The 24609-nt window shown below is 43.6% G+C and overlaps 1 protein-coding gene across 2 annotated transcripts in view; it reads left to right on the top strand.

The window, feature by feature from the left end:
- pla2r1 (phospholipase A2 receptor 1) overlaps window positions 1–24609 on the top strand; it is an 84589-nt gene that overhangs the window by 36756 nt on the left and 23224 nt on the right. For both annotated transcript variants that reach the window (XM_060941731.1, XM_060941730.1), the window contains exons 8-12: window positions 7109–7266; window positions 9272–9382; window positions 13159–13271; window positions 18674–18843; window positions 18946–19157. In XM_060941731.1, coding sequence (XP_060797714.1) covers window positions 7109–7266; window positions 9272–9382; window positions 13159–13271; window positions 18674–18843; window positions 18946–19157 — 764 coding nt within the window. The remainder of the gene's footprint in view (window positions 1–7108; window positions 7267–9271; window positions 9383–13158; window positions 13272–18673; window positions 18844–18945; window positions 19158–24609) is intronic.

The raw sequence follows: 24609 nt of genomic DNA, 5'->3' as shown, positions 1-24609 counted from the left end.
CCTGGAACAGTCTGGGGTCATGATTTCAACAAGTACCATACGCAGCACACTAAACCAAACAGGGCTTTACGGGCGAAGGCCAAGGAAGGCACCATTGCTGAAGAAAAGACATCTCATCTCATCATCTCTAGCCGCTTTATCCTGTTCTACAGGGTCGCAGGCAAGCTGGAGCCTATCCCAGCTGACTACGGGCGAAAGGCGGGGTACACCCTGGACAAGTCGCCAGGTCATCACAGGGCTGACACATAGACACAGACAACCATTCACACTCACATTCACACCTACGGTCAATTTAGAGTCACCAGTTAACCTAACCTGCATGTCTTTGGACTGTGGGGGAAACCGGAGCACCCGGAGGAAACCCACGCGGACACGGGGAGAACATGCAAACTCCGCACAGAAAGGCCCTTGCCGGCCACGGGGCTCGAACCCGGACCTTCTTGCTGTGAGGCGACAGCGCTAACCACTACACCACCGTGCCGCCCCCCGGAAACCCAAAAGGTCTCAAAACCCAAGGTCGCTTTACAATAATAAGCAGGGAAAAAAAAAGTCCACCAAATAGAGGTCAGGATATCATTCCAGTGGTGTAGCGGCCATAGTCCCACCAAAAGGCGCACAAAAACAAGTCCCACATCTCCAGCACAGCCGCCGTGCCGCCGCCAGCAACATCGCTCGAACACCACGCCATGGATCCACAAAGCGAGCACAGAAGCACCGCCATGCAGAGTGCTGGTACGTCCCAAACCGCCTGCACAGCTGGTGCGACGCCACCAAGCAACATCGCTCAGAACATCATGCCAATCATTAAAGCACAGAGCGCTGGACAACCATGATGTTAAAATGAGCAACGAGCTCACTGCAGTCCATAGCTGGGAGCACAGGCATCACCCACGGCGAACCAAGGCCTGGAGGAAACCGACACCCAAAACTGGGTCCGGAGCAACACCACAACCGGCAGACAAAACACTCAAACAAACATCAAACACAGAAAAAGGAACGACTGATCTTTGCCAAAGAGTACCTGGACAAACCGCAATCCTTCTGGGAAAATGGTCTGTGGACAGATGAAACAAAAATAGAGCTTTTTGGCAATGCACACCAACAGTTTGTTTACAGATGGCGCAATGAAGCCTACAAGGAAAAGAACACCCTACCAACAGTTAAGCATGGTGGAGGATCCATCATGCTGTGGGGCTGCTTTGCTGCATCTGCTACTGCAGGCCTTGACTGTATCACAGGAATCATGAAATCAGAGAATTATCAAGCGATTTTAGAGCGAAATGTCCTCCCCAGTGTAAGAAAACTTGGTTTGGGTCGAAGATCATGGGTCCTCCAGCAAGACAAAGACCCAAAGCACACATCCAAAAGCACGCAGGAATAGTTGAAAAGGAAAAAATGGACTGTTTTAACCCTTTGATGCAAAACATATGCATACCCCTTCTAATGCACAACATGGGTCAAAAATGACCCGCATTCATTTTCCAGGTTATTTCATGCTGACTGAGTTTTTCTTTGCTCTATCTTTTGAAATCAATTTATTTTATGATTGAATATTCCAAGTATTCTTTAAATATCTTGTTTTTAATTACCACAAATCATTAATTTAATTTTTTCTTTCCTACTTTATGAACAAAAATGCTTTTTATATTACTACACATGGGTCATCCAAGTGTGATTTAAAATTAAATGTCTTAATACTGTAATAATAATTTGTTTCAAGTAATTACTTTAGCAGTGAATGGGGCCAGTTATTTATTTATTAACTATGTCGTTAGCTAAGCCAACTACAATAAAATTAGCTAACTAAAGTAGAATATGTCAACAGCTCGGTAGCTAATAGTAATTACTTGTAACTTTCTGACAAGTAATCTACTCACTCTCAAGGGAACCTAAACATAATCAATTTTTTTCTAAGGTAATGTTAGAACAATTGAAAAACATTACTTGCATGTATGAGATGGGCAAAGGGCGCTGTGCTGAGCTGTGAAATGTCTGACACAAGCACAATTCACAGTTCCCACCAAACGCTGGAGTAAATGCATGCGGCTCGGTTCTGACCCATGTGTGTAAACTTGATGCAGAATTACAAAAGCTGTGCTTGTTCATAACTTAAGAAAGGAAAAATAAAAATGATGATTTGCGCTAAACAAAAACAAGATATTTACTGCATATTTGGAAAAGTAAACGACAAAATGAATTTATTTAAAAAGTATATCATAGAAACACTCAGCCATACATGAAATAACCTGGAAAGTGAATGCAGGTCGTTTTTGACCCATGTTGTGCATTAGTGATACAAAAAGGGTTTTTATTCAAAAAGTAAGAAAGGAAAAAATAAAATAAGGATGTATGATGATCAAAAACAGGTCTCATCTCATTATCTGTAGCCGCTTTATCCTGTTCTACAGGGTCGCAGGCAAGCTGGAGCCTATCCCAGCTGACTACGGGCGAAAGGCGGGGTACACTCTGGACAAGTCGCCAGGTCATCGCAGGGCTGACACATAGACACAGACAACCATTCACACCTACGGTCAATTTAGAGTCACCAGTTAACCTAACCTGCATGTCTTTGGACTGTGGGGGAAACCGGAGCACCCGGAGGAAACCCACGCGGACACGGGGAGAACATGCAAACTCCGCACAGAAAGGCCCTCGCTGGCCACGGGGCTCGAACCCGGACCTTCTTGCTGTGAGGCGACAGCGCTAACCACTACACCACCGTGCCGCCCCTCGAAAACAAGTTAATTGAGGAATACCTTGAATACTGAATGATGGGATTAATTTATTGCAAAGATATAGAAGATAAAAACTCAGCCGGGTCACTTTTGACCCATGTTTTGCATCAAAGGGTTAAAATGATCTCAATCCAATCAAAAGGCAAGGCAAGTTTATTTATATACCGCATTTCATACACAGTGGCAGGTGAATGTGCTTTACAGAGGTAAAGGCAAAACAGTAAACAATAGAAAATAAAATTACATAAAATAAAGGGGGAACAAGAGAGAAAAATAAAAATAATATAAGAATTAAACAATAGTAGAAATAAAGTAATAAAATGAAGTAAAAGTTCAGTAAACAACAGAATAAAATGGAATAAAAGTTAAGTAAAGTTTAAAACATGTAAAGATGATGATATTTATCAGCATCTGAGAACAGCCTGGTCTTTAGTCTAGATTTGAAGCTGCCAACAGCAGGAGCATTTTTGATGTCCTCTGGCAGTTGGTTCCATAGCTGTACTGCATAGTAGCTAAAAGCTGCTTCACCACACTTTGTTTTAACAACAGGTTTTACCAGTAAATTTTGCTGTTGCGATCTGGTAGATCTGATTGGGTTAGGCCGCTGCAACATATCAGAGAGGTAATTGGGCCCTGTACCATTTAGAGATTTGTACACCAGCAGCAATGCTTTAAAGTCAATTCTGTAGCTTACTGGAAGCCAGTGAAGGGACCTTAGAATTGGAGTAATGTGCTCTGTTCTTTTTGTTCGTGTGAGAACCCTAGCCGCTGCATTTTGAATCACCTGAAGTCGTTTGATGGTCTTTTTTGGCAGGCCTGTGAAAAGGCCATTGCAGTAATCAACCCTACTAGAGATGAAGGCATGTATAAGTTTTTCCAGATCATTTCCAGATCATCAAAAATCTTTGGGGTGAGCTGAAATCTGCCATTGGGTAAAAGTAGGGTGACCAGACGTCCCGGTTTTACCGGGACAGTCCCGATTTGGGGTTGTGTGTCCCGAGTCCCGACAAAAGTCTGTCGGGACACGGATATGTCCCGGTTTTCGCCACTCGCGACGTTTGCGACTGAGCAGCGTGGGAATCATTAGCGGAGAAATGTCTGCATTTACTATTTTGATGAATTGACAGGAATCGCAAACTTTCCTGGTTACTGCCCCCTGGCCCTGTGGCATGGGTGTTTATTTAGCCACATTATTCCACACAACAGAACGTGTTGCCATGCAACAATAAAATAAACATTAACTGGCGCGAATGTTCTTTGTCTAGCAGCTAGCAGCAGTAATGCCGCAGCAATTATGCCGAAAAGAAAATGTACCTTTTCTAAAGATTTACAGGGCACCTACCCCTTCCTCCGAGAGGTGCAGAACAATGCGCATGAAGCCAACTGCACACACTGTAAGTGCTTTGTTCTTGTACTGAGTTGGGTAGCCTATGTTGCAAATGCTGTGTGCTCCTGTGGGGGCTTTCCTCGGGCTGCCGCCCCTCTCCTCCTTTACTGCTGTTTTGTTTGAGTGTATATTTACGGAAGCCGCGAGAGGCCCTTCATATAATCTTTTTTTATTCACCTTGTTATCCCGATATAACGACATAATTAATTCAGGATCTCGAGAAAACAAAACCGTTATTCCGTGATCTCAAGAAAACAAAACCGTTATTTCATGATCTCAGCTGGATCACTGTATCTCCGTCGGTAGAGACGAAGCCGGGCCAGTCTTCTGCGGAGGTGCCGCGGACTAATTTTGAAATTATCCCTTATTAAAAGACTTAATGCAATCTCTCCCTGTGTCAACCCCTGATCAAAATATTGCCTTATTAGGTGATCGATTATTCCAGACATTCTAATGACCAAAGTTGCGTCTATACAGAATGAGAAATAGCCCCAAAGTCGCATATCACAAGTCTCTTGGCGCACCTGAATGAACCATTTCTCAGCTGTTTACTCGAGATCACGGAATAATTGTTTTGTTTTCTCGAGATCTCGAATTAGTTGTGTTGTTTTCTCGAGATCCTGAATTAATTATGTCGTTATCTCGGGATAACAAGGTGAATAAAAAAAGGATTATATGAAGGGCCTCTCTCGGCTTCCGTAGTATATATTCTCAAATCACTTGTCTCTTTTTTGTTTCTGTTTAACATACCATTCTGACAGTTTGGCCATATTGCTGTGTTGAACAGCTTGTTGCACCTTCCATTAAAGTGTTCACTTTTGTGCACATCTTCTTGCTTTATTCATTCAGTTGTGGGGAATGGTTAGTAAGGTTGATTCTGACCTAGGCTATGTTGAGGTCACATATCTACTTTTTAAGTTCATGCTATAGTGCATACAATTTTAGAGATATAGCCTACATGTGCATATGCATTCTTCTTGGTGTTCTCACAAACAGGTGAAATAAATCAGTTTAAATTTGGCCTATGGACATAGCCTGGCCTATTCTCAGCCATTACAAAATCTGCTGTCTGACCATAATTTAACTGATCTGTATACCACTATGCTACTAGATAACAAAATGCCTGTTTGTTTTATTTCATGTGAGATGTTGATAAATGTGAGCTTCAACAAAATGATAAGAGCACCTCTCTGAGTGTCACGTTTACGTAAAAAAAAGGTGTGCGTGCACGAGCATGGTCGCACGCAAAAGTGTCCCGGTTTCAGACTCGGGAAATCTGGTCACCCTAGGTAAAAGAACCCTGCAAACATTCAAGAGCTTGAACAAATTGCAAAGGAAGAGTGGGAGAAAATACCAGCTGAGAAGTGCAAGAAGCTTATAGATGGCTACAAGGAACGTTCGGAGGCTGTCATCACTGCCAAAGGGTGTGCAACCAAATATTATAGAGGGGTGCCGTTATTGCTGCACATGGTGGGGTTTTTTTTCTGTTTCTTCTTTGAAATTACAATATGTACAGTAAGTTGAAAAAACGGCGGCACGGTGGTGTAGTGGTTAGCGCTGTCGCCTCACAGCAAGAAGGTCCTGGGTTCGAGCCCCGGGGCCGGCGAGGGCCTTTCTGTGCGGAGTTTGCATGTTCTCCCCGTGTCCGCGTGGGTTTCCTCCGGGTGCTCCGGTTTCCCCCACAGTCCAAAGACATGCAGGTTAGGTTAACTGGTGACTCTAAATTGACCGTAGGTGTGAATGTGAGTGTGAATGGTTGTCTGTGTCTATGTGTCAGCCCTGTGATGACCTGGCGACTTGTCCAGGGTGTACCCTGCCTTTCGCCCATAGTCAGCTGGGATAGGCTCCAGCTTGCCTGCGACTCTGTAGAAGGATAAAGCGGCTAGAGATAATGAGATGAGATGAGAAGTTGAAAAAACAATGTTCTTTGTTAAATTACTTTGGACCTCCAATTAAAAGATCCTCATGATATAAATTTGGTACATTTCCATCTTAAGATATTTTTTTGTGCTTTTTTCACCTTTATTGGATAGGACAGTGTAGAGACAGGAAATGAGCGGGAGAGAGAGACGGGGAAGGATCGGGAAATGACCTCGGGCCAGAATCGAACCCAGGTCCCCGGATTTATGGTATGGCGCCTTATCCACCTGAGCCACGACGCCCCCATTTCCATTTATTTCTGAAGATATTGTACAGGTTATGCAAAAAATGAAGGGGTGCCAATAATGGCGAGCAGGACTGTAGATTTGAGAACAAAGGGACGGTATGAGTGGTGTGCCGAACCCTCATCACTATTGCCCCTTTTCCACCAAAGCAGTTCCAGGGCTGGTTCGGGGCCAGTGCTTAGTTTGGAACCGGGTTTTCTGTTTCCACTGACAAAGAACTGGCTCTGGGGCCAGAAAAACCGGTTCCAGGCTAGCACCAACTCTCTGCTGGGCCAGAGGAAAGAACCGCTTACATCAGCGGGGGGGGGGGGGGCGGAGTTGTTAAGACCAACAACAATAGCAAGACCACGAAAGGTTGCCATTTTTAAGCGACGAGAAGCAGCAGCTGTACAAACGCGAAGTCATCCATTATTATTATTATTATTATTGTTGTTGCTGCTGCTGCTTCTTCCATGTTGTTTTTGCTTCGATATTCGCGCCAAGGTTTATGCAAACGTAGCGACGTAACTGATGTATACAGCGACGTAACTGACGTGTCTTCCCTTAGCACCGTGAGCTATGGAAAAGCAAACTGGTTCTCAGCTGGCTCGCAAGTTGAACGAGTTGTGAACCAGCACCAGCACTGGAACTGATTTGGTGGATAAGGGGTATATGTGTCCGTTTCTGCAATAAACCTTCTTTGCCTTGCAACAGGACGAGACTGGTGTTGGCGTTTGTCATTTTTCCACGACAACTTATAACCGAAACGTTTGATTCATATCACATGTTCAGAGTGTTCAAGCACTGTCATAATTTGCCTTTATTGTCTGTTTGGGTTCCAGCCTCTGACTCGAAGGTGTGGATCGGTTTATATATGGAGGCTGGTTCTCCAGCAGTTGAGTGGTCAGATGGCTCACCTGTCACTCTTACATCCTGGCAACGGCAGCAGCCTTCTCCTCGCCATGAAGACAAACGCATGTGTGTTGCTGCAGACAGGAAGGTGAGATCCGCTGAGAAAGGTCAGACGTCAGCACGAACACCGGTGCGTCTCTTTATTACTGGATGCACCGAAAGTAGACAGGATCTGATGAGATCGTAAATTAGTCCAGGTCACTGTAGGCAGAGCTGGACAGTAATGGCTGGAAGGATAAATGCACTGCTTAATATGGAAAAACGCAAGAATTCAATCAGTTACAGTAGCTGGTTGCAAGGTCTCATTTTAAAGCAGCTTTTTCTGACACAATTGAAACCTGCATCTTTCCAAATGTGTGAATCGATTTGACTTTACAAAACTACTCACGTTACTTGAGTATATTGTGTCAATGAATCGATTTTGTTTAATGAATTAAGTGATTATAATTAGAAATACAATTGCTGGGTTTCAGTCGCGTGACTTTTCTTAGCGGTTTTTACCGGAAGTGAAATAGCTGGTGGTCTAAACCGCCGCCGTAGTGCAAACAACTAGCGATAAGTTATCAGAGTACGCTCGTAATCTAGAAGCCGCTGCTGGCTTTAGATCTATTCAGAAGGTTGCTATGTGCAATGGAATCGACCCCGACAGTCTGGGAAAGAAGGATTTGTCAGACGATCTCAAAAACAACCCTTCAGTTGAGTTCCCCGACATCTCGAACTATCTGGTGTTGCAGACGTCCTTCTACACCGCAAAACACGTGGAAGAGTATGGAGGCTTACGACTTTTTTGTACGTGGCTGGGTAAAGCACCTCGGGATCAAGTCGCTGCCCAATGAATCCTGGATTGTTTTTGCCTGTGTATTTTTTTTTTTAAGCTTTTCGTTCGCGTCTTTACAACGAAGCGCTGCAAGTTGAAGTGTAAACAAACACCAGTTGGCTTGATTCTGACTTGTGTTGGCGCTTATCGCTCAGATAAATCATTCACAAAGATCATCAGAAACCCCTTTAAAGACCCAGATCTTATGCCTCGGTCACAACCGGTCGTACGTGCTCCTACGGCCGGTCTACGTGCAAAAAACGCAAGAAACGCACGGAGGGCGCGCGTGTGACGTGCCGATTTTCGAGCCGCAGACCGGCCGCAGAGGTTCTTTCTCATGTCAAACAAACTCTACGGGCGCTTACGGTTTTTTCAGGTTGCAAGACAAACTTACCGCCAACGCGCGTCTTTCTCCACGAACAAAAAAAAAACGCAGCGATTTGGGAAACGCCAAAAATCGCACGGCCAAAAAATCGTACATCCGGTTGTGACCTAGGCTTTAGTTAAACAAGACGGAGAAGAAGTGATCACGGCGCATTGTAACCGTACGGTGGGGGAAGAATTTTGTCGCGACCTTCATGCGTATGGACTTTGTGAGGAGGAAACAAAGAAACAGCTGGGGACTTTAGCGCTTCGTGATTAAAAAAAAAGTACCGTAAAATAACAACACGTAGCAAGAAAAGTACTTATAAAACACTAAGGACGTAGCCGAGAGGGAAATGCAAAGCTTTCGCCAAGTGATCACTGCAAACTCGAGCAGGCTTCGACTCGGCTCCCTTCGATCTCAGTGAGAGGTTCAAAAGCCACCTTTCTCCACGTCTTTTTGTGAAATCCTGTGTTCGTTCAGCCTGTTTTATTAGTTCACCGGGAACCCTGAAGGAACTTTGATCAGTTTCACGGTTTGATCGATTCGAACAAGGCGTTTTTCATGCGAGCAACGCACCTTCTCCGTACAAACGCTTTGTCAGCTGAGCTTCGGTAGACCACCAGGTAAAGTTTTGAGTAGTTAACGAGGCGGATGTGACGTCACGTGAAACCCAGCAGTAGCTTTAGGATTACAGGCATTTAGCGGACACTCTTATCCAGGGCGACGTACAACGAGCGCACACACACACACACAGGGCCTGGGGAGCAGTTCTGGGTGAGGTGCCTTGCTCAAAGGCACTTCAGCCATGGATTTTCCTGCCTGTCTAGGGAATCAAACCAGCAACCCTTTGGGCCCAAGGCTGCTTTTCTAACCTTTGTCACATTTTTGGCGCATGTCCGTGTATTGCAGAATGCTAACTGGGCGTTTGAGGAGTGTGAGAAGATGCATCCAGCAGTTTGTCGTACCAATGGTCTTGTACCCCTACACGCAACAGGAGAATGGGATGAAGGCTGCCCAGAGGTAGACAAAAAGCAGCAGCGGTATAACTTGATTCATGCCTATTTTAAATTTGTGTGTGTGTGTGTGTGTGTGTGTGTGTGTGTGTGTGTGCGTGCATGAAAACACTCTGACTGACTTGCAGAGCGGTTCAGAGTGGTTACTGGTACAGATGCAGGGTTTAGAGAGAACAAAAGTGGGTTAGGAGTGATGCCAGAGCAGGCTGAAGGAGAGAAACAATAGTCTGATTCAATAGTTGACATGTGTGAGCCTGAACTTTGACTGGGCAAGGAATTAGCCTCGTGACCGAAATTGTTGGAGAATGACAAACTGACGTGGGCGGAAACATGCCCAGAGGAAAAAAGAAGACAGTGTGTGGATCCAGACAGAAGTGCAAAGACACACACACACACACGCACACACTATGACACATGCTGGCAGAAATTCTATTTCCATGCAGGCTTGTACACTTATACACACACACACTAAAATCACCATTTGAGAGGTATAAAAGGCAGTAAGTAAATGGTGGCAGATGGCTCCAGATGATCTCAGGCTGGTTTATGTTACAGGCAGTATGTGTGTGTGTGTGTGTGTGTGTGTGTGTGTGTGTGTGTGTAAGATGAGGGTCATTGCAATCAGGGCCAAATGAAGAGCAGTTGTGAAAACAAAGTCAGGCAGCTTGATGAGTTCTGCTCTCTCCTTCTGACCCCTAAGGCAGAGCCCAGCCCTAAAAAAATGCTCATTTCCCCAACAACTAGCTGCCTCACACCAGATGGACACAGTCAGGGGCCTTCGTACCGTGTGCCTGACCGAGACAAGATTCTGAGCAAAATTCCCAAGTTTCTCATGTTTTTCGAGTGAACATCTGGGTGTCTGTTAGTGCTGGGAGTCCACAGAGACGGCGCCATTGAATATTACAAAGATTGCTAGTTGTCAGTTTGTCGAATGATACTGCATTATGATCCGAGATCATAATAGCCTTGTGTGATAGCGATTTTTTCCAAAGTTTTCCACGGTGATGGCAAACACTAGGCCTCGGTAGAGGTCTGCGCGGGTCGGATTTTTCAGTCCCGCTCCCGCCCGCGCCCGCATTGTGCAGTCCCACTCCCGCTCGCGCCCGCAAAGAATTATGATTTTCAGTCCCGCTCCCGCCCGCGCCCGCATTGTGCAGTCCCACTCCCGCCCGCGCCCGCAAAGAATTATGATTTTCAGTCCCGCTCCCGCCCGCGCCCGCATTGTGCAGTCCCACTCCCGCCGGCGCCCGCAAAGAATTATGATTTTCAGTCCCGCTCCCGCCCGCGCCCGCATTGTGCAGTCCCACTCCCGCCCGCGCCCGCAAAGAATTATGATTTTCAGTCCCACTCCCGCCCGCAAATCCCGCATGATGCAGACGTCTGCGTTATTTCTCAGGAAAGTTCTTGTCTTGACACGGTGTGATGGTGCCCCGCCCCCTACTTTGAGTGGATTTGAGCATAAATATCTACAGCTCACGCTTGTTATTGTTTACTTTGTTTCTGAATTCAGCATGTAGTGTCTCTACTAATAATAATTAGTGCTATCAAACGATTAAAATATTTAATCGCAAATCACACATTTTTATCACATGAGAAACCATTGTAATTCTCTGATCAGCATAAAAAAGTGAATGGGCTTGCTTTGTACCAACGTTTGTTTTTGTTTTTTTTATTGCAAAGCAGAGCTAGTAAAAGAAATGAATTGATTTTCTGCTTGCGTTAGTCTACAACTTTAATCAGAGAGACAGGTTACACAGTGACGGTAGGCTTGACTCAATGCTATCCCAGAAATCCTTCCTGTAATATGCAAATTTGGCTGTCCAATCAGAGGCGGCCAAATTTGCATATTACAGATTTCTAGGATAGCATTGAGTCAAGCATACCGTCACTGTGTAACCTGTCTCTCTGATTAAAGTTGTAGACTAACTCAACAAGTAAATCACTTCACTCATGGTCCTCTTGCTAGCTGGGTGTGAACTGTGAGTCATTAGCGTGATCAAAGAATTTCCCCTTAGGGTGATCAATGGCAAGTTTAAAATGCCATTTCACACTCAATCTGACTTTCTCTGCAAATTTAGGCATCTTAAAATGTTTTTATTAATGCCAAATAAAATATCCAGCACAAATTATATATGATAGACATAAATTAATAATTTATAAATTTTATTTCAAGCACGTTTTTAGTTAGCGGGACTGCAGCTTATCACTGCTCCCACCCGCGCCGCATATGTGCACGCCCGCGCCTGCAATGAGCTTTCAAAATTTGTCCCGCGCCGCACTGCTTTGCGGCGGGTCCCACGGGACACCCGCGGGAGTGCAGGGCTCTAGGCCTCGGCTCGGATTTCACGCATACTCGTGTTACGGTTAAGAAAATCATTTATTGAGTCCAGTGTGATAAAAGTTATGAACGAAAACTGAATGAAAATTAAGTAAAGAGTCCAAGGTAAACAAAAGAATTGTAAAAAATGGTGAAAACGTAACAAAGGTATGCGTGAAATCCGAGCCGAGGCCTACTGTTTGCCATCACCGTGGAAAACTTTGGAAAAAATCGCTATCACAACGTCAAAATAGTGTTAGAAACCGGGCTCCATTTCCCATCCACCCCGCCAAACTTAAAGACCCGGCTATAAGTCACTTGGCGCATGACGTCACCCGCAGGTGTACGACATACTTAAAGCCACAAACATAAAAGCCATAACTAAATAATAATCCACTACAATCTAGCAACTAGTCCATCCACAATAACTAAAACATATTCACATGTCCAGCCCAAAATATTATCTTTGGTAAACAAAACATAAAAAGCATAAATGGCTGTAACACCTTGCTTAAAGTGCATATTCTGGACCAATTTCGTGGGTTTTTTTTATATGAAAGTATGTCCGTTTACACACTCATCCAGAAGGGTAATTTTGCACAAGGCCATCTGTCTCCAGTAGAAAAAAATAAAATAACAAAACGTGTCTGGAAAAATCCCAACGGAGTCTGGAGCCAGAATCGTGACGTCACCTGCGGAAGCGCCAGCAGGCTGCGTGAGCTTTGCACGGTTTCAGTGCACAGCCTGTGTAGACCAAGCGCTCCCATTTCTCTCTCATTGTCCGGTCTTTTGGGAAACGATGAGTACTAATCCCATCAAGATTGGTGTTGCTACACCCTCCTACGATACATCTGTTAACCGTTTGAATAATCACGCGATAACGTTGAAGAAATTTGCAGAAAACCACCAGGTCATTTTCTCATAAACAAACCAGCGCTGACGTAGGATTCAGAAGGAGGCGTCCCGCACGCGACGTCACGGAAATCAGTGTTTCCCGGGAAATCCAAATGCCAAGTTTTTTCAGAGGCGGACCAATTCACCTCAAATGCCTTTTGATTTCAACTGAATTTTTCTGGTATTGCACAAGGTAAAATAAAAAAAAAAATTGCACAGAATGCAGAATGTGACAGACCAAAAGTTTAATATAAAACAGGAGAATTACATTGATCTTGCTCCAGGATAAAGCGGCTAGAGATGATGAGATGAGATGAGATGAGATGAGATGAGATGAGATGAGATGAGATGAGATGAGATGAGATGAGATGAGATGAGATGAGATGAGATGAGATGAGATGAGATGAGATGAGATGAGATGAGATGAGATGCACTTTAAGAACTGTGATTTGTAACCATATTGTAACCGAAAGTGCTTATTAACTGTTTCCTGTGTCTTTGTAAGTGACTCATGTTTGTGTCGCATCTGTCTGTGGTGCTCCAGCGTTGGTGCTCTGTGTTTGTAATTAAAGGGGTGGAAGAGGAAGGGAAACTCCTGCTACAAGATTGCAGATCAGGAGCAGACTTTCACGGACGCAGCGAAGGGTTATTATTGTAAATCATCTCTTGTCACTGTCGAGGACAGGTATGTAGTCTGTTTACCTAGAGAGAGAGAGAGAGAGAGAGAGCGGCGGCTACAATTATCGACACCTTAACGATCTTTTGGCCGTTGCAAAAGTAGAAAAGACTTTCAATACATAAATTGTGCATGAATAGTTATTCAAACTTCCACTGGGGAAAAAACGAGTTGATTCCCGATTACTTAGCGTATCAGATCACATGACACCGTTCCACAATTATTGACACTTTTGTCCACAGTTATCGACACCGTTCCACAATTATCGACACCCAGATGATTATTTATAAAATAACTAGAAAAGCACTCAGAGAGCGCAGACCTCCGCCAAGAATCCTTTAAAAAAAATCCGGGATCCAGAAGGTGATCCGGATCACCGCCAAAATGTTACTTGTGCCCAGTCACACCTCTGGAAAAAATTTCAGAGCAATCCGTTCATAACTTTTTCCGTAATGTTGCTAACAGACAAACCAACAAACAAACCAACGCTACCGAAAACATAACCTCCTTGGCGGAGGTCATAATCGGTATGTGGTATGAAGTTAACAAAACATAGTTTTTATGTAAAATTTGTTTTACATAGACTTATATTTAGTACAAAATATATTTTATGCAAATATATGGATGTGGGTGTTTACGTAAATGAGGAAGTAATTCTAATGTTTGTAAACAAATGAACTGATAATGTTTAACCTGCGTCAGAAAATCTTTCTGTTCCACTTTCTACCCGCTTTCTAAGTGTTTTCGTAGATCACATTTTATTAATCATTTGTTGTTGTTTGTATTAATTTCTCATTTTGTAGTTTACCAATAAATCTCAACAGGAAATTGATGTTGCAACCACATGAACATCCAGGTCAAACGTCGCATGTCATTCTAATTCTAGAGTAATTCTGTGCCAACTCACCAGATTTTAGAGACAGTTCCCGACTGACCATCTCAGATTTTGTTCATTTTTTTTATTTTAATGTCCTTGTTACTAATAACTGCTGTGCAGAATTTTAGGCCAATATCTCCACTAGTTTCGGAGATATTAAGCCTTCAAAAAGGGGGTGTGGCCCCATATTTAGCATAAAAACAAGTGTTACAATCAAACATTCATAGTTTGATGGCTAATAACTTTTGAACTGTTCACACTAAATGGTTCAAATTTGCACACATGATTCTTTGATATAATAAGGCTCAGTACACAGACGGAGAGCTTTGTATGTGACATATTTGCAGATTTATGGCATGCCGAATATGGCTTCCTGGAATGCGCATTTGTCCATGGTAGCACTTTTGGCTTTCTTATATCTCCAGATTTAACTACACCAGACATCTGATTCTTTTTAAAATATGAGACATGTTATAGTACTATCAGGAAAACATGTTATATCTGTGACAAAAATTATACTTGTCTCATATATAGGCCCCCAAAAATGGAAAAAAGCTTGTCGCATCTGTATTTTGAATGCTTATAGTAAAAACCTGACAAGGTCTACCAGAAAACAAATTAAATCAGTGAAAAGAGCAAGGTCTAATTGATATATGTACAACCCCGATTCCAAAAAAGTTGGGACAAAGTACAAATTGTAAATAAAAACGGAATGCAATCATTTACAAATCTCAAAAACTGATATTGTATTCACAATAGAACATAGACAACATATCAAATGTCGAAAGTGAGACATTTTGAAATTTCATGCCAAATATTGGCTCATTTGAAATTTCATGACAGCAACACATCTCAAAAAAGTTGGGACGGGGCAATAAGAGGCTGGAAAAGTTAAAGGTACAAAAAAGGAACAGCTGGAGGACCAAATTGCAACTCATTAGGTCAATTGGCAATAGGTCATTAACATGACTGGGTATAAAAAGAGCATCTTGGAGTGGCAGCGGCTCTCAGAAGTAAAGATGGGAAGAGGATCACCAATCCCCCTAATTCTGCGCCAACAAATAGTGGAGCAATATCAGAAAGGAGTTCGACAGTGTAAAATTGCAAAGAGTTTGAACATATCATCATCTACAGTGCATAATATCATCAAAAGATTCAGAGAATCTGGAAGAATCTCTGTGCGTAAGGGTCAAGGCCGGAAAACCATACTGGGTGCCCGTGATCTTCGGACCCTTGGACGGCACTGCATCACATACAGGCATGCTTCTGTATTGGAAATCACAAAATGGGCTCAGGAATATTTCCAGAGAACATTATCTGTGAACACAATTCACCGTGCCATCCGCCGTTGCCAGCTAAAACTCTATAGTTCAAAGAAGAAGCCGTATCTAAACACGATCCAGAAGCGCGGACGTCTTCTCTGGGCCAAGGCTCATTTAAAATGGACTGTGGCAAAGTGGAAAACTGTTCTGTGGTCAGACGAATCAAAATTTGAAGTTCTTTATGGAAATCAGGGACGCCGTGTCATTCGGACTAAAGAGGAGAAGGACGACCCAAGTTGTTATCAGCGCTCAGTTCAGAAGCCTGCATCTCTGATGGTATGGGGTTGCATTAGTGCGTGTGGCATGGGTAGCTTACACATCTGGAAAGACACCATCAATGCTGAAAGCTATATCCAGGTTCTAGAGCAACATATGCTCCCAGACAATGCCAAATCACATACTGCATCGATTACAGCATCATGGCTGCGTAGAAGAAGGGTCCGGGTACTGAACTGGCCAGCCTGCAGTCCAGATCTTTCACCCATAGAAAACATTTGGCGCATCATAAAACGGAAGATACGACAAAAAAGACCTAAGACAGTTGAGCAACTAGAATCCTACATTAGACAAGAATGGGTTAACATTCCTATCCCTAAACTTGAGCAACTTGTCTCCTCAGTCCCCAGACGTTTACAGACTGTTGTAAAGAGAAAAGGGGATGTCTCACAGTGGGAAACATGGCCTTGTCCCAACTTTTTTGAGATGTGTTGTTGTCATGAAATTTAAAAATCACCTAATTTTTCTCTTTAAATGATACATTTTCACAGTTTAAACATTTGATATGTCATCTATGTTCTGTTCTGAATAAAATATGGAATTTTGAAACTTCCACATCATTGCATTCCGGTTTTTTAACAATTTGTACTTTGTCCCAACTTTTTTGGAATCAGGGTTGTAGGTTTTGATGAGGAGATCATGAAATATCGGTGAATTTGTCTGTGAAGATTCTCAGTCATCCAGGTCATAGTAAACTGTGGGTGGTAAAAGAGAGCAACTGGACTTGCTTGAAGATTCTTGAAGACGTTTCACCTCTCATCCGAAAGGCTTCTTCAGTTCTGTCTGACTAATAGGGAGTATCAGGTATTTATCCTCTCACGGATGAAAAGCAATCCTAAGGTGTCGTTGAGTCATCCTGTTGGTGTGGGTCACTGGGAGCTGGATGTGAACGGCCTCGGGATTCGTTAGGGTGAGCAATGGATTTCTGGTTCTCTCTGTCCTCATGTGAGTCACTGAAAACAGCTGGGTTTTGATGTGCATTCAGTTGTCTGGGAAGTGTGCCAAGGACTGCATTGTAGGTGGCTGATAAATGGTGTCTTAGACCCCCACTTCTGTTCAGTGATGGCCGTTCCAGGTTGACAAAAATGACTTCTTTAACTCCTCGCTCACACCAACGATCCTCTCTGGCTAAAATGCGTATGTTGCAATCCTGAAATGAGTGTCCTTTGTTGTTAAGATGAAGGTAGACAGCAGAGTCCTGGCCTGAGGAACTGGGTGTCCTGTGTTGAGCCACGCGGCTGTGAAGCGGTTGTTTTGTTTCCCCAATAAAAGAGTCCGTGCATTCCTCACTGCACTGAATTGCATACACTACGTTGTCCTGTTTGTGTCTGGCTATTCTGTCCTTAGGGTGGACCAGTTTCTGCTTCAGGGTGTTACTGGGTCTGAAATGTACTGGAATGTTGTGTTTGTAGAAGATCCTCCTGGGTTTCTCAGATAGAACAGAAATGTAGGGAATGACAATGTTCTTGCGTTTGTTCCTGTTATCCTCCTTGTCCATTATGTTCCTTTTTCTGCTCTTGAAGAAAGACCAGTTGGGATACCCGCAGTTCTGAAGTGCTTTCTTGATGTGATTCTGCTCCTTCTCTTTTCCCTCTACCATTGTAGGGATGTTCTGAGCCCTGTGTTGCAAGGTCCTAATGACCCCCAATTTGTGCTCCAGTGGGTGGTGAGAGTCGAAGAGTAGGTACTGGTCTGTGTGTGGGGGGGTTCCGGTAGACCTCGATGCTAAGGCTTGTCTAATGTGTACATCACAATCCAAGAAGGCTAGATTATTCCCACTGACGTCCTCCCGAGTGAAATTGATGTTGATATCCACTGCATTGATGTGCTTAGAGAAGGCTTCCACCTCATGGGTTTTGATTTTAACCCAGGTGTCATCTACATATCTGAACCAGTGGCTGGGAGCAACTCCTGAAAAAGTGGTTAAAGCTTTATGTTCCACTTCCTCCATGTAAAGATTGGCCACAATAGGGGACACCGGTGAGCCCATGGCGCATCCATGCTTCTGTCTGTAAAAACCTTCATTAAACTGGAAATAAGTGGTAGTCAGGCAGAGGTCAAGCAGGGTGCAAATCTGGTCCGTGGTGAGGTTCGTTCTATCCAGTAAGGTGCTGTCTTGAAGGAGTCGTTTTCTAACAGATTCGACTGCTTCTGTGGTGGGAATGCAGGTGAAAAGAGAAGTGACATTATAGGAAACCATGGTTTCATCTGAGTCTAGTTTGAGGTCTGCAACTTTAGTAGCAAAATCTTGGGAGTTTTTGACGTGATGTGGCGTATTCCCAACAAGAGGAGCCAGGATGGCGGCTGGGTGTTTGGCAATATTATAGGTGACAGAGTTTATACCGCTGATGATAGGTCTGAGTGGAGCTCCTTCCTTGTGAATCTTAGGGAGTCCGTATATGAGAGGAACGGCTTCCCCAGGGTACAATCTGTAGTACAGAGATCGGTTGATGGCTTGGTCCTTTTCTAGTTGTTGCAGGCAGCTAGCAACTTTCTTTTTGTAACAACTGGTGGGGTCCCGCCTCAAGGTTTCATAGGTGGTTATGTCGCTGAGGAGACTGGTCATCCTGGAGTGGTAGTCGGTAGTCGGTGAATATGATCAGTAAAAACACGTCCATGGTCTTTCCACCATGGTTACCTGCGATCATAACGTCCGGGTTTTCCGAAAAATTGTTGATCGTGCTGAAAAAATTCCATCTCAGGTAACGAGCTGCGTCATCAGACGACAAGATCAAAGGGCGAGGCGGGTCTTCCGGTTGATTAATTAACCGATCATAACTGTTGGAACTGAAACTCAGCTTTGTAAAATTGTTTTTTACTGGTAAATCTGAAAAGGTGTCGATAATTATGGACTGTCGATAATTGTAGCCGTACCAGTACCTGCATGGCGCACAGTAATTATTCTGCAAAGCATCGCATCTTTTATCCTACCACAGGTTTGAGCAAGCATTTCTGAACAGCCTGATCAGTGCACAGAACGGCTCTGCGTCCCAGTTTTACTGGACCGCTCTCCAGGACCAGAACAAGACTGGAAATTATAATTGGTTGATGGAGAACGGTTCTACAATACCTCTCACCTACACCAACTGGAACCGCCACCAGCCCTGTGAGTCAGCGTGATGTTCGGGGTCTTATAGTGAATTGCAGACTTGTGGTATTGTTAAATCGTAATTTAACATAGCCACTAAAACGTGAATATGTTTTGTAGTAGCGACCGGCGGAGGCTGTGTGGCGATGACAGGAGGGCAGCGTCTCGGGCACTGGGAGGTGAAGAACTGCAACTCGTATAAGGCCTTAGCGGTGTGTGAGCAGAGCGTGAGCAGTTACCACGATGTCCTCCTTCCGATACCACACATAGACTTCTTTGCACCCTGTAAGGACGGATGGGAAAGTCGTCCCAACCTGCATCACTGCTACAAGGTGTGAGATGCATTCCAGTGTCACTAAACGCACCGTCATGCAAGAAATCTGACACAGAAGGAAATCTGATACTTGTAAATAATTAGGACCCATATAGAGTACGGCTAACTACATAGCTTTCTTATTACTCTCACTGGAGCTACTAAGTATTTCACAGTAAATAGTAAATAATAATCTAATTTCCCATGCACTGAGAGGCTTCGGTTGAAATTATGGATTCTCTTTGGTGACTGGTATAGTACTATTATATTTACTATTTCACCGAAGAGAATCTATAATTTCAACCGAAGCCTCTCAGCGTATTACAGTGGTATGCAAAAGTTTGGGCACCCCTGGTCAAAATTGCTGTTACTGCGAACAGTTAGATGAAATGATCTCCAAAAGGCATCAAGTTAAAGATGACTCGTTCCCTTTATATTTTAAGCAAAACCAATTTTTTTTAATTTTCATCTTTTATATTTTCAAAATGGGGTGGCACGGTGGTGTAGTGGTTAGCGCTGTCGCCTCACAGCAAGAAGGTCCTGGGTTCGAGCCCCGTGGCCGGCGAGGGCCTTTCTGTGCGGAGTTTGCATGTTCTCCCCGTGTCCGCGTGGGTTTCCTCCGGGTGCTCCGGTTTCCCCCACAGTCCAATGACATGCAGGTTAGGTTAACTGGTGACTCTAAATTGAGCGTAGGTGTGAATGTGAGTGTGAATGGTTGTCTGTGTCTATGTGTCAGCCCTGTGATGACCTGGCGACTTGTCCAGGGTGTACCCCACCTTTCGCCCGTAGTCAGCTGGGATAGGCTCCAGCTTGCCTGCGACCCTGTAGAACAGGATAAAGCGGCTACAGATAATGAGATGAGATGAGATATTTTCAAAATGACAAAAAAGGAAAAGGGCCCGAAGCAAAAGTTTGGGCACCCTGCATGGTTAGTACCTAGTAACACCCCCTTTGGCAAGTATCACAGCTTGTAAACACTTTTTGTTGCCAGCTAATAATCTTTCAGTTCTTACCTGGGGGATTTTCACACACTCGTCCTTGCAAAAGGCTTCCAGTTCTACAAGTTTCTTGTGCTGTCTTGCATGCACTGCTCTTTTGAGATCTATCCACAGAGTTTCAATGATGTTTAGGTCAGGGGACTGTGAGGGCCAGGGCAAAACCTTCAGCTTGTGCCTCTTGAGGGATTCCATTGTAGATTTTGAGGTGTGTTTTGGATCATCGTCTTATTGTAGGACCCATCCTCTTTTTAACTTCAACTTTTTTACAGATGGTGTGATGTTTGCTTCCAGAGTTTGCTGGTATTTATTCGAATCCATGCTTCCCTCGACCAGTGAAATGTGCCCTGTGCCACTGGCTGCAACACAACCCCAAAGCATGATCGATCCACACCCATGCTTCAGAGTTGGAGAGGTGTTATTTTCCTGGAATTTGGCACACTTTTTTCTCCAAACATACCTTTGTACATTGTGGCCAAAAAGTTCTATTTTGATTTCATCAGTCCACAGGACTTGTTTCCAAAATGCATCAGGCTTATTTAGATGTTCATTTGCAAACTTCAGACGCTGAATTTTGTGGCTAGGACGCAGGAACGGTTTTCTTCTGATGACTCTTCCATGAAGGTCATATTTGTTCAGGTGTCGCTGCATAGTAGAACAGTGCACCACCACTCCAGGGTCTGCTAAATCTTTCTGAAGGTCTTTTGCAGTCAAAAAGGGTTTTTTATTTGCCTTTCTAGCAATCCAACGAGCAGTTCTTTCAGAAAGTTTTCTTCATCTTCCAGACCTCACCTTGATCTCCGCTGTTTCTGTTAACTGCCATTTCTTAATAACATTACGATCTGAGGAAACAGCTACCTGAAAACACTTTGCTACGTTCTTGTAGCCTTCTCCTGCTTTGTGAGCATCAATTATTTTATTATTCAGAATGCGAGGGAGTTGCGTAGAGGAGCCCATGGCTGTTGATTTTAGGGACAAGTTTGAGGAGTCAGAGAATTTATACAGCTTTGAAATCTGCATCATCTGACCTTTCCTAACAAAGAATTTGAACAAGCCACAGCTCGATAAGCTAATGAAGGTCTGGAACCTTGGTAAAAGTTACCTGAGAACTCAAATGTATTGGGGTGCCCAAACTTTCGCATGGTGTTCCGTTTCTTTTTTCACTCTCCAGTTGTACAGAACAAAAAAAAAATACACAAATCTTGCAGAAAACTCTGAAAATAAATGTGTCGTCTTTACCTTCATGCCTTTTGGTGATCAGTTCATCTTCTGCTCACTTAACTACTCACAGTAACAGACATTTTCAGTAAGGGTGCCCAAACTTTTGCATGCCACTGTAGATTTATATCCCTCATCAAAAAATTCCAAACTAAAAATGTTAAGATTGAATCTCGACATAAACTCACTGAAGGCAGCCATGTGTGTTGTTTACGTCGGAGCGACCGTCGACTTGCAATGTACCATGCTATCGTCTGCCTCGCTCGGCATGATCACGATATGTAGATCTACACACACAGAAATGCTCGCAGAGCCACAGCTGTGACTCGAGTCAGTTACTAAACCGTTATGTTTGGTATTTGAAAAACAGACCAATCAGTACATAAAAATGATTACTGACCCACAGAATCAGAAAGCTGTTAAATCTATTGATTTGTGTGGTTATTTTAACGTGTTCAGCTGAAAATCCACTTGGCTGAAATGCAGTCCGACTCGTGCACTAATTTTAAGAATTCGTGACTCGACTTGGACTTGAGCACTGATGACTCGGACTCGTGCATTAACTGCATTCGGACTCATAAATTGGAGACGAGGACTCTGATTTTTTCTTTATTTTTTGTAACATGCCATAATAATTCGCCATAAGATACCTACAACCCTGATTCCAAAAAAGTTGGGACAAAGTACAAATTGTAAATAAAAACGGAATGCAATGATGTGGAAGTTTCAAAATTCCATATTTTATTCAGAATAGAACATAGATGACATATCAAATGTTTAAACTGAGAAAATGTATCATTTAAAGAGTAAATTAGATTTTTAAATTTCATGACAACAACACATCTCAAAAAAGTTGGGACAAGGCCATGTTTCCCACTGTGAGCCATCCCCTTTTCTCTTTACAACAGTCTGTAAACGTCTGGGGACTGAGGAGACAAGTTGCTCAAGTTTAGGGATAGGAATGTTAACCCATTCTTGTCTAATGTAGGATTCTAGTTGCTCAACTGTCTTAGGTCTTTTTTGTCATATCTTCCGTTTTATGATGCGCCAAATGTTTTCTATGGGTGAAAGATCTGGACTGCAGGCTGGCCAGTTCAGTACCCGGACCCTTCTTCTACGCAGCCATGATGCTGTAATTGATGCAGTATGTGGTTTGGCATTGTCATGTTGGAAAATGCAAGGTCTTCCCTGAAAGAGACGTCGTCTGGATGGGAGCATATGTTGCTCTAGAACCTGGATATACCTTTCAGCATTGATGGTGTCTTTCCAGATGTGTAAGCTGCCCATGCCACACGCACTAATGCAACCCCATACCATCAGAGATGCAGGCTTCTGAACTGAGCGCTGATAACAACTTGGGTCGTCCTTCTCCTCTTTAGTCCGAATGACACGGCGTCCCTGATTTCCATAAAGAACTTCAAATTTTGATTCGTCTGACCACAGAACAGTTTTCCACTTTGCCACAGTCCATTTTAAATGAGCCTTGGCCCAGAGAAGACGTCTGCGCTTCTGGATCATGTTTAGATACGGCTTCTTCTTTGAACTATAGAGTTTTAGCTGGCAACGGCGGATGGCACGGTGAATTGTGTTCACAGATAATGTTCTCTGGAAATATTCCTGAGCCCATTTTGTGATTTCCAATACAGAAGCATGCCTGTATGTGATGCAGTGGTGTCTAAGGGCCTGAAGATCACGGGCACCCAGTATGGTTTTCCGGCCTTGACCCTTACGCACAGAGATTCTTCCAGATTCTCTGAATCTTTTGATGATATTATGCACTGTAGATGATGATCTGTTCAAACTCTTTGCAATTTTACACTGTCGAACTCCTTTCTGATATTGCTCCACTATTTGTCGGTGCAGAATTAGGGGGATTGGTGATCCTCTTCCCATCTTTACTTCTGAGAGCCGCTGCCACTCCAAGATGCTCTTTTTATACCCAGTCATGTTAATGACCTATTGCCAATTGACCTAATGAGTTGCAATTTGGTCCTCCAGCTGTTCCTTTTTTGTACCTTTAACTTTTCCAGCCTCTTATTGCCCCTGTCCCAACTTTTTTGAGATGTGTTGCTGTCATGAAATTTCAAATGAGCCAATATTTGGCATGAAATTTCTAAATGTCTCACTTGCGACATTTGATATGTTGTCTATGTTCTATTGTGAATACAATATCAGTTTTTGAGATTTGTAAATGATTGCATTCCGTTTTTATTTACAATTTGTACTTTGTCCCAACTTTTTTGGAATCAGGGTTGTATATCTATATTCATTTTTGTACTAATTTTGTACAAGAGTGTCACACCTGCGCGCCTTGGCTCGTGCATCAGATAGACTCTCGGGCGCGCTCCGGACAGCACACGCGCGCACCGTAAACGACTCGCACCTGCACAGGATTAAGGTGCAATCGGCACGCCTGTATAAAAACTGTGAAAACACACCTACTTTGCGAAGTATTGAGTTGCGTTGCTGACACATTATCAAGCCTTATTTCCTTATTTGGTTTCCTGTTTCTCGTCTTTGAGTCTGCCGAGTCTATGATAGCCTGTTTGCTCGACCTATCGCCCGTTTCACCGTTTTACGATTCTGCCTGCCGTTCTGGATTGTTTATGTCTTCACTTGTATTAATAAGCACACCTTCTGCACTTACATTCGTCTCCCAACCATCTCTGACAGAATACTTGACACTCCCTGATAAAGAGAAGCACATTCACCTGTTCATACGTCATGTTCAGGAACAAATTCATGTTAATGGCGCTAAAACAGCCGCCGTCAAATGGTGCGGGCGGAGTCTTGTTCTCGGACTCAACTCGAAATTTTTTAACGACTTGGACTTGAACACTGGGGACTCGAGACTGGACTCGGACTCGAGGTTTAGTGACTCGACTACAGCACTGCTGAAATGTTAATGTTTTTCTTTCGATTGCATTAATGACTTCTATTTTTATCTGTCTTTACTGTAAAAAACAGACTCAATTCGGCCATATAGCTTGAAATTGTGACGTCAGTTCATGGTATATCCAGAATATACCATGACTGACTCACACCATATCCTTTTTTTTTTTTTTTTTGATGTCATGAGATATATTGGTGGAACAATTTTATGTCACATGAGCCATCCTTGGCCAATCCCTGCACGGGAATTTTTTCATCTCATTATCTGTAGCCGCTTTATCCTGTTCTACAGGGTCGCAGGCAAGCTGGAGCCTATCCCAGCTGACTACCGGCGAAAGGCGGGGTACACCCTGGACAAGTCGCCAG

Source organism: Neoarius graeffei, chromosome 15 (genome assembly GCF_027579695.1).
Source record: "Neoarius graeffei isolate fNeoGra1 chromosome 15, fNeoGra1.pri, whole genome shotgun sequence".
Lineage (NCBI taxonomy): Eukaryota > Metazoa > Chordata > Actinopteri > Siluriformes > Ariidae > Neoarius > Neoarius graeffei.
The sequence above is the reverse complement of the archived record's forward strand: the minus strand, read 5'-3'. Positions and strand labels throughout refer to the sequence as shown.